Consider the following 10967-nt stretch of genomic DNA (forward strand, 5'->3'; position numbering starts at 1 on the left):
CTAAGCATTTTTCTATCCTGTCTTGTGTGATTAATTTTCCTTTTCTTTTTGTCCCTAATAATAAATGCAAAGTGTCCCTGGGTCTCTTGAAAGTCACTTTATAAATTGATGTTACAATTATTATTATTATAAGTATTTGCACTACATCTCTTTCTGTGGTTGAAGGAAACATTTGTGCTTTACTTTGAAATAACACGTTACTTTTGTGGTGACTGATGCCATACACTGAAGGACTTACATGTTTCCTACACTTCTCCTCCACAGCAACATGTTTCCAGCCAATCTCGTTCAAGCTACATTTCAACAGGTAAGCTGAAGTGATGAAGGCAAAGACACTCACTTTTTAAGGGGGGGGGGGGGGTACCAATGGTGTTGAGGCAGCAATATTTCTGACTTTCTCCTCTACTCTGCAACTCTTCGTGTTCGATGAATATCAAAGTGCAATCAAATAGGAAGGTAAAAATGTGCCCACCTTTACCAGTAAATACCATTCTGACAGCATGTGGATGTTGGTAGTATAAAGGGACACACTGAGGGAATCTGCTGCTTTGCACATCTAGGTTCCGTGTCATGTTCATTCTGACGTTTTTGTTTTTAAAGTATCGAACACAGAGAGTCCCAGAACTCATCCCCAAACCAACGTTGGCTCAGCTCCTGGATGAGACCACCACGCGCAGGATCTACATCTACGGCATCCAGGATGACAACGGCACCGACATTCAGAACTTCTCCCTGGACCTCACACCGCCACCTGACGTCATCATGAAAACCTCCCCCGGTACCAGTGAAGGCATGAATGTGCTGGGGATAGTTATTTTCTCTGCAACCATGGGTAGGTAGCTGGCACGGGGCTCACATGCACACACACACCTTCACACACATAACATACTACTACTTACTTGCATGATTGAAGTCTCTGCACACACACACCTTTGCATAATTAATAGAGAACTATTTTATATTTATTCCCCTGAGGGAGGCAGAGAAAAAAGATATTACACAATTCGCATTTGCTTACATTTGCTAAATGCGATATTGTTGATACATAATTGAATATATGAATAAATTAATATAACATTGTGTACTACATTGTGTTTTTTTTTTTTATCCAGGAATAATGTTGGGGAGAATGGGACCTAATGGAAGCGCTCTGGTCAACTTCTGCCAGAGTTTAAATGAGGCAGTTTTGAAGATTGTTGCCATAGTCATCTGGTAAGAGTTGTTATCATGAGAGTGAACAGCACCAAAATAAAGTAACAATTATTTACAATTAATAACTGTAGTGATGATCAATTAGCTCTTCTCTCCTCTCCTCTCTTCTTTCCTTCCCAGGTATTTCCCATTCGGTATTGTGTTCCTGGTTGCCGGAAAGATCTTGGAGATGGACGACCCTTCAGCCATGGGGAAGAAGCTGGGCTTTTACGCCATTACCGTGGTAATGGGCTTGGTGCTGCATGGGCTCTTCATCCTCCCAGCCATGTACTTCTTCATCACTAAAAAGAGCCCCATTGTTTACATCAGAGGCATCCTACAGGCTCTGCTTATCTCCTTAGCAACCTCATCCAGGTAAAAGACGACACTGGATTTATCTTTATATTCATTTAAAAATTCAGGGGGAAGGAATCTGATTTGCTTTATTTATTCATGAACCAACAAGTAATGGAGAATAAACCCACTTAATCAAGTTCCCATCATATTTAATATGTATAAGATAATTATGAGATTAATAATTTACCACTAAGTATCTAGACAGTGGCAGCCCTTATTCGAATTTGTCTGACCACAGTTTCATAGGGAACCAAAACCTTTTTCAACACTCCCATTTGGCCTGTGTACTCGTCACTCAGAGTCAGATGCCAGGAGACTGACATTCGTCCATGTGCATCCACCCTGCCACTATAGTTTAAAAACATCTGCTCCACAATGTACTGGTCCTCCACACAATAACTTTTGTGGAGGTTGTTTGTGTTGTCTGTTTTCCACCTCAATGTGGTATTTTATGCTTGGATTGGAGATTTGTAGAATAGTATTTTCAACAACAGAGCACATTGTAGCCATTCAAAGGGATGAGCAGCATTACTCATAGTTAGTCCACATCGTCTTCATATATTTTCAAATACTAGCAATTGTCCTCCATCAAAATGACATGAATCTACTGAACTCATACATTGAGAAAAAGCATTTACACCAAGCAGATGCAGATTTAAAGCATTCGGATATGGCACTGCTTTGTCACATTGGCTCAAACAAGAGCTACTTGTAACAAATGGGTTTTGTGACTGTGTTGCATGATTGACATCCTTTCATATAAAGTTGATAAACGCAGCTCCTTACAGGAGGTATTTCCTAGATTGCTCTGATTGTCTGAGAGGAGCTGTCTTCATTATCTTTTCCCCTCGCAGCTCTGCAACTCTGCCTATCACCTTCAAGTGCCTCCTGGAGAACAACCACATCGACAGGCGCATCATCCGCTTCGTGCTGCCCGTCGGTGCCACCATCAACATGGACGGCACTGCTCTCTACGAGGCCGTGGCAGCCATCTTCATCGCCCAAGTGAATAATTATGAGCTTGACTTTGGGCAGATCATCACAATCAGGTAAGAGCAGCTAATTTTAGCCTGAGGCAGGCACCAACAAAATTGTGACTTATTACCTGTTTAAATGTCAGCAGCTCAGGGAGGTTGAACAATATGAAGGATATTCTCTGAGCTCTTGAGTCAAATGAAAAGCTGTTTCTACCACTTTATGGATTTTATTGGATGTCTTAATTAAAGGAAATCAAATAAAAGCGCACAATTAAGGGGAATGCAACTAATATTACAGATATTAAAAGAGATATACCATGTAGGAAAAAGATTCATCTGGCTTTTCCCTTGGGAGATTTCCAAGCCTGTGTCTAGAGTGGTTTGACCTTCAATAGAAACTATATGTCAGCGTATAAGGCATCTAAGACTCCCCTGTACAGGTTCTGAGCATCTTTTATTCAACTGTCTCTTGTCAATGCCTCCTCCTTCATTCAAGGTTTCCATAAGATGAATTCAACCACAGTAATATATATAACACTAAAATTGGTAGATAAGCTTAAAATAAAAAATATCATCAGCCCTTTGATTTCCTTTGCCCCTATGAACCATAAAGTCACTCCAAGAGAGCAGACCCCTTGAATTCAACCAATCTGCCTCAAATTACACACACATGGATATTAGTTCCCCTAATGTGCCAGATTCTTTTCATCAAGACCCATGAATTCCAATGGGAAACTGGGAAATTATTGAAAAACGCTGTCTTGCAACGTTAAAGAAAATATATTTTTTTAAACTGGATCCTGCACTAAATATGAATGGATGCTTCCCTGACCTAAGCTACATATTTCCCCCAAGTTCGTCGAAAAGTTCAGTATTTTTGGTGCAATCTTTTTTACAGACCATCAAAGAAACCCAAATATTTGGGCAGGGGTTAAACCATAACCTCCTTGGCGAAGGTAATAATGGACAGACGTTGCAACAAGGCAATTTATAGCACCACAGTTATTCAGCAAATTAGCTCAGATAAATATAATTTGTATGATTCAGCAAACCCTGGAGATAGTTGGGATTTCTGGCAGCTTTTATTTTTTAGGGGTCTGAGTTATTTTGGCATTTTGGAAAACATACTTACTCATGACCTGTATAGAGATATTTGATAACCTTAACTTCACTTAAAAATGTCAATTTAAAAAATGTTTGGGGTATTTGCTGGAATAACTTCCATTACTTCCATCTACTCTGGTTGCCAGGCAACTGAACCTTTTATTAGCAAGTTTCAGACATACTGATGGGTGGATTTACATTTTGAGTGATTTGAGTGCAACATATGAATTATCCAACGTCACTCATTTGGTTTAATTCTGATTAATAAAAAAAATATGAAGAGATTTACTCGATACACATATATGTAAATGTCACACAGATTACGACTCATATGAGCTTCTTAGTCTGATCTGATTTCTGCTAAATCAGTCTGGAAGCCCCAGGGAGACAGACAGACTCATAGACCAACACAAAAACAAACAGACCCCCTCCGGCCAGTACCACCACCCTATGACTTTCAGCACCAGGTGAACAAGTCCAACCAGAAAAAAATTCCTGTTCCTCCTCTAATTTGATGACATTTCCTACTGTGATAACATTAAGCAGACCTCTCCCCATGGCTGCGGTCTGTGCCCATTCCCTCATAATCCCTTGGCTGTAAGACCCATATGACCTGTATTACTCATCTCCCTTGTCACGCCAGAATTATAATAATTTTTCCCTCTCTGGATCCTGTTCCCGTGCTGTTTGGCTGCTGACCAGGAAGCTGTTCCATCTGCATGCTCAAACCAAGCCCAACTTCCCTCCTCATCTGTCATTCCTACAAGCTAGAGGTGCACAGCCTTAGCACCCTTAAGACTGAGGACTTTCATGAGGCCTCCAAAATATTTGTTGCATGGCCACAAGGACACTGTACTTTGGCAACAATAATAATGATCTAACTTTCATCGGTGGGGGGAATGTGTTGGGCAAGTTGGCTTTATTCCCTGGCAGTTGGCAGCTCAGGCTTATTTGTTCCTCCAATGCTAGGTCATTCAGAAATGACATCCAGAGTAAAAAAAAACTATGCCTAACAAATGTGCAGATGGTGATCTTCCCCTCATGGGAGCAGCCGACACCAACAACATTGTTTATATCAAGATATTTTTTCTGCCATTGTCCCCTCACCAACCCCATCCCCATCCCCGAACAGTCTGTCAAAGCTAGTGTCACTAGTCACAGAAGGCCTGGCAAGCTTTGGACTTTTCCTCATGCAGAAATAGTGTCTATGGGGCTGTCTGTTATGTTTGTGATAGGCTGGACCCAAATGCAGATTTAGGTAGGAATGAAACAAGGCGGGCAACATCTTGGAAGGACGCTGGTAGCTGAATAAATCCCAACTCCAAAAAAGGCAAAAACAAAAACTGGGAGAAAATGCAGAACTAAAGATATGTACATGAACAGAACTGGAGACATCACAAGAATCGGAACAGACAAAGTGACAAAGGGAAAACCCGACACTACAAAATGGCGAACTCACTGTAAAGTGGATTGTATTGAGGGATTACAATAAAGGGAGGCAGAGATAGTTGAACACACACTGTGACACAGGTCAAAACAGGAAGGGAAGTGACCGTCAAAATAATATATGAACCAAGAAAACATACACATGGCATCGTTTCCAGATACACGATAATTTATTTATTGTATTCTGAGCAAACTGATGGTGGGTGTTGCAGTAAAACCCCTGCAGCTGTAAGTTTCACTCGCTGAGTTGTTCTGCCTCAAATTCCATCTCCGCTTAACCCAGCCTCTTTCTCTCATTTGCTTCATCAACAGCATCCTTCCAGGGTACTGTTATTTTTTCAAAGTAGAAGACACGCAGGGTTTAACAGAGTACCAGGTCCGGTTTCAGGGTCGTGGTGACATTGTGTGATGGGACTATAATGGTAAGCCTTTAAGATTCTCTGGCTTGCTCCAATGGGCCCCTCCTGCCTGGTCAGTGGAGTAGGCCCTCTCAGTCCCAGCACTCTCTCGGACAAAAGGCTGGAAACTGCTCGATGTTTTGAAGGGCAAGACATTGGTAGCAGTTCTCTTTGTTACAAAAAATACCACTTTTTCAAAGGTTCTAACTTTAAAATTAGTCAGAGAGAGAGAGAGAGCTTTCAGCCAATGTGCCTATGCTATCTACAGCAGACAGTTTCGGCTATAGCAACAGTTTTTATTCCTCTGGCTAGAAATGTGGAGTGTGGTTTACTTCCCTTCTCTGTGGATTCAAAGATCTGTGTGACGTGTGCAGTTGTAGAAAGCTTGACAGGCTGTTAGAGGAGCCTATTAGAGAAAGGTCAATGACCACCTATATGCAGCAGATTACTTCAACACTTCCTGTCATTCTGATTTTGAACTCAAGTAATCACCACTATTGATTTGTTAATCAAACAAATTAACAAATCAACCAAACTACAGACAGACAGGGGCAGAAGAAGAACCTCTTCGGTGGAGATAATTTATAATACAATAACAGCTAGTGGCCGGAGGTCTTATCTTTTTGGTTTTCCTTTTCTGTTCATGGACCCCATGTGCGTATGTCTTGTAAACATATTTCAGAGCCTCAGGGGAATTTCTGGGACTTTCAGGGAATTCTTTCAAATTTGGCACAAGCTTTCAATTAGACTCAAAGATGAATTATAGAACTTGGTTGACAAAGCTCAAGATCACTGTGGCCTGACGAAACTTGTTTTTGGTCTCTATATATGACCCATTATATATTTGCCATTGGTAATTTCTTCAAATTATGACCAGTGGTCACATGTAAGTCTGGATAATAATGTATGTAGGAATTGCACTGGTCTGCAAAAATCACAGGGCTGTAATCTAAGTTGACCTATTTCAGTCATTTAATTCTACCCCTCACAAACTAGTCTGTACTTTCCCTCACAACTTCTGTGAGAACCGAAAAGAAAGACTTTTCCTGAAGATTACAAAACGAAAAAAAACTCTGCTCTTCTGTCTGTTCTCCCAGCATCACTGCCACTGCAGCCAGTATCGGTGCAGCAGGAATCCCACAGGCAGGACTCGTAACCATGGTGATCGTGCTGACCTCCGTGGGTCTGCCCACTGATGACATCACTCTCATCATTGCTGTTGACTGGGCCTTGTAAGTAAGGGTTTGTCTTTTTCACAGAGAAAAGCATACAATCAAAATCACCATGTTTGGGAAATGACATGCTGCGTGTCCTGATGTTTATGCTACTCAGTAGAAGGCAACACTTGAATTATTGAAAATACACACAATTAGACCAGGCACATTACTTCATGCATCTGGAATACTATACTGTGAGCTTCTATGCTGCATAAACCTTCACTGACAACATGGTTTTGGTTTTATCATATAGGGATCGATTCAGGACCATGGTCAACGTGATGGGTGACGCCCTGGCCACCGGCATCATGGCTCATATCTGCAGAAAAGATTTTGTCAAAGAGGGGGAGCAGGTGAGAGCATCATGGTCAAATTAATGGACACTGCAGGAGTCTGCACTTTGCACATCATTTTATAACTCACAATTTCATCATTGACGATCCAGGTTGTCTCGACCTTTGCATAGAACAAGCTGTACTATTTACTCTTTGAAAAGGAGAGGGAGAAGTGGTGTGTGGGGCTAATATAGAGTTTATTTAAGATATATAGTTAAATATTTTGCATGTGTGTAGAAGGTCAATTGGGTTTTAGGTGGTGGAGGAGGTTTGGCATTTCAGAAAATACCTTTAATTCCTTTTTTGCCAAGAGTTAGTATGAATAGTGGACAAAAAAATGTGTAAACAACAAAAGTTACTAAATTACAAATTTCATTAATTTGGAACGACTACTACACGCTGACGTCAGACAAGTCTTTAGCGTGCTCCGTCAATTGAAATATGAAACAAAAAGTAACTTTATGAAATGTTACAAAGACATGAACCATGGTTTGAACTTGCTAGTGTGAAAAACGACCTTAACAAGAATGACACTCAGTGGAGCACATACCACAGCCTATACCCAACAGTCCCTTTAAGTTCAATCTATCTGCACCAAATTGAACACACTCATAGAAATCAGTCTCCTAAACATGATTGATTGTTTTCATAAAGATCCGTAAATGATTCTCTGGGAAATGAAGGAAATCTCACAATGTTAATGAAAGTGTGGGGGAGGGCGGGGGAGTCCTTCCACCAAGTTTTTGTGGAAATCAGTTTTGTTGTTTTTGTGTAATCTTGCAAACAATCAAGCAAAAAAACATAAGCTCCTTTGTATTTAAGAGCATCCTCTTCCTCTTCCTCATCCCATCCACCAGGTGCCTCTGATCTGCGAGACCAAACCCATGATCAGCATCCAGCAGATGATGACCTACCAGAACCAGAAGAACGGCTGCTACCAGCCGGCCCCGCCGGGCAGCAGGCAGGACCACTTTGCCCCGGACGTGGCCCGCCTGATGCAGCTGGAGGAGGGCGTTCGGCCGGCAGAGAAGAAGAAGCAAGGCCACTCCTCCCTTCGCAAGAGAGAGCACAGGGACAAGGAACACTGTTCAATTGATATGAACGGCCTGGAGACTAATGTATAAAAAGAAGCCGCCCTCCCGACAGCCACTGGCACATCCGCAGCTGCAGGACCAGCAGGAGAGGAAGAACAGATCCAGGAACTGAGTGACTGAAGTTCACACACTTCTCTCTTCTGAGGACGGACAGCGGCCAAGAAACTACTTTTTTTTTCTACATAACCTAAATGATGACCCACATTTGACTGTGTATGTTTGTGAGTGTACATATTTATCAGATGTATTATTATACAGCGGCAGTGAGAGCGTGCTGTGGCTGACAAACCGTTTCACTTCCAGATCTGTGAGTCTCCCTTGCAGGGAAGTGAAAACGGACTCAATAACACAATAACTCATGACAGATCAAATTAAAGGAGTCTGTCTCTCCTTTAGCATTTCATTGGGTTTTTATTGTATTTTCTGAAAATCGAAATGCTTGGTGTGTGTTTTTCCAGTTGATTCACTAACTCAAGAAAGCGCACAACAGAAAGACAAAATGGGACTATGGAAGATGATTGAACTGTAACAAGAACCCATTCATTTGAACGCAAATATGCAATAGTTTCACATTTAAGAAACATATTTCTCAGATTTATGGGGAAGAAAAAAAATTGAATTTTCTCGGCGACACCTTTCCTAACACTTGTCTTCTCTGCCTTGTTGCCCTGAGTCTGAGTGGGCACTCGGCCTCATACCTGCAGTACTGTACGACAATCGCCACACAGCGGGGCGGAAGCAAGGACCGAGATCACAATGAAAATGAAGACGAGTGTTTGTCCTCGTGTTGAAGTCCTGTCAAGTTGTCTTTGCACCCACGTTGTATTCCCTCTTTGCCTTAAACGACCAAAGGAGAAGCACGTGGGACCAGGGCGTCCACTCCGACACGCGCCAGGGATAGGTGAGACAAACGCGATACGGCAATAACAGCTCGCACTCTGAACTCTGTCCATATGTATGTGATATAATGCTATACATGTGTGTATTTCAAAAGTTGACAAAAAAAAGGTGTACTGTAGATCTTACTACCATGTCAGTATGTTTCAAAAGCTGCCATTCTGTATTTGTATAAAGAAACGTTTCACTGTAGTCAAACATTTATAAAAGAGTTCCAGCTCTGTAAAGAAGAAAACATTGAGAGATTGAAAAATATATCAAAAATATACAAGTAGTATTCTGTTTGGAGTATTCTTTTTAAAATGGTACTGCGATTTGGGTGAAATGCAATGCAATTTTGGGCAGTAAAATAAATAACTCCATTGGCAAAGGCCCAACAGTTATTTGGATCAGCACCAAATTGCAAACTGTCATAAACATCAGTCCCCTCAACATTTCAGATTTTTTTTTATCAAGATTCATTAGTTATTATCACGAATTTTGGCAAAATCTCCGCTCTCACAATGTAAAAGAAATCCGTCCCCTGACCAGATCCGCAGCATAAGCTCTGATTTATTGTATCTACTCACTTAACTTGAAGGTCAACACTACATACATGTCGTATTCAATAATGGACACATGGTACCCTCTGTCCTTCTATAAAGGCCATAAAGGGAAAAATATTGACAAGATAGGATTTTAAATCACCAAGTGAAAAGTGTTTGGCAGAGGAGTAGGATCCACGTGTACTCTTTTTATGCAGTTCGATTCAGTTTTATTTGTATCTCGTCAAATCACATCTTCTATAACCTTGAGGCCCTATGCAGAGGAAGGCAGAGACCTTACGTCGTTACAGAGAAAATCCTAACAGCTGCAACAATACACGGGCTCTCAATGACGGAGAAAGAGGGAAAAGGATTCTCGAGCCGAACCGGACAAAGGTGGTCCTAGAGGTTGTGCTGTCACCTCTGACCTTTGGGTTATTCAAACACTACAGAGCAAACAAAACAAACACAATATTCGGTCTTCTCAAAAATGTTTCCCTCGCCGAAAGTGTCACTTGAAAAAAACTCTTGCCATGGGAAAAAGAATAACCTCGCTTAATCATTCTGCACCTCAACAACAAGTTTCATGGATTTCAGTTGAGTGGTTTCAACCTTGGTGGAGTTAATTAACGTAACTAGAAGATCTTTTACATTTTTGCCGACATGTAGAACAATGAAGCTCGTTTCCACTTCAGCCTGAAGTCCTTCTTCATGGAGCGGCAATAATAAATGTATGGGGGACAAAATGACGAGGTTAAATTCCTACAGCCTGTGTGTTTACTGAGCTCCAACCACCAGAGGCATTTAGTCAGACACAAAACACACACACACACGTGAATAATTAAGTTGTGAAAAGGTAACTTGCTGTCTCAAGTCTATGGTGTCAAGGTCAAAGACAGAATGTGTCAATGTATCGCAATTTAAATTCACTTTCACGTCTCCCGTGGGTTCAGCTGTTAGAATCCAGCTCTGTACACTTGTTTACTGAATTGATGTCTGTATGAAAGACGCCAGACTTCAGAGCTGCCGCCACTTCTAACTTCCAGAGGATGAATTTTAACTCATGCATGGAAATGATTCCCTGAGCGTTAGAGATGGGCCTGTGCAGAACTGAAGGGGCCCATTCAAACAGAGTTTCTAATATTTAAATATAAACTTCTGTGACTTTGAGCCAAGGCTTCTTATTCGAGCGCCGGCTGAGCGTCTTAAGTTGACTCCAGGCGAATGAAGCCTGAAAATACTCAGCTAACGCCACCACTCCACTTCCCCTCATCCCACCCTACGCACTGCGCCTGCTACTGTGTATCCCCTAAAGTCCCATTAGCCCACTGCAAATGGTCAGTGAGAAGGGGCAGGCGGCCGTGAGCCCCTGTGCAGCCGCTGGATCCTTTTCCATTTGGCTAGGCCCGTCCACCTGGCAGAGGGAC

The 10967-nt window shown here is 41.7% G+C and overlaps 1 protein-coding gene across 1 annotated transcript in view; it reads left to right on the top strand.

The window, feature by feature from the left end:
- The window catches only part of slc1a7a (solute carrier family 1 member 7a), a 29956-nt gene extending 20665 nt beyond the window's left edge, over window positions 1–9291 (top strand). Inside the window, exons 4-11 of the mRNA XM_062403491.1 lie at window positions 265–307; window positions 601–832; window positions 1113–1212; window positions 1333–1566; window positions 2403–2597; window positions 6571–6705; window positions 6944–7043; window positions 7883–9291. Of these exons, the coding sequence (XP_062259475.1) occupies window positions 265–307; window positions 601–832; window positions 1113–1212; window positions 1333–1566; window positions 2403–2597; window positions 6571–6705; window positions 6944–7043; window positions 7883–8149 (1306 nt within the window). The 3' untranslated portion in view covers window positions 8150–9291. The remainder of the gene's footprint in view (window positions 1–264; window positions 308–600; window positions 833–1112; window positions 1213–1332; window positions 1567–2402; window positions 2598–6570; window positions 6706–6943; window positions 7044–7882) is intronic.
- Window positions 9292–10967: the final 1676 nt, after the last annotated feature.

Source organism: Platichthys flesus, chromosome 14, assembly GCF_949316205.1.
Source record: "Platichthys flesus chromosome 14, fPlaFle2.1, whole genome shotgun sequence".
Lineage (NCBI taxonomy): Eukaryota > Metazoa > Chordata > Actinopteri > Pleuronectiformes > Pleuronectidae > Platichthys > Platichthys flesus.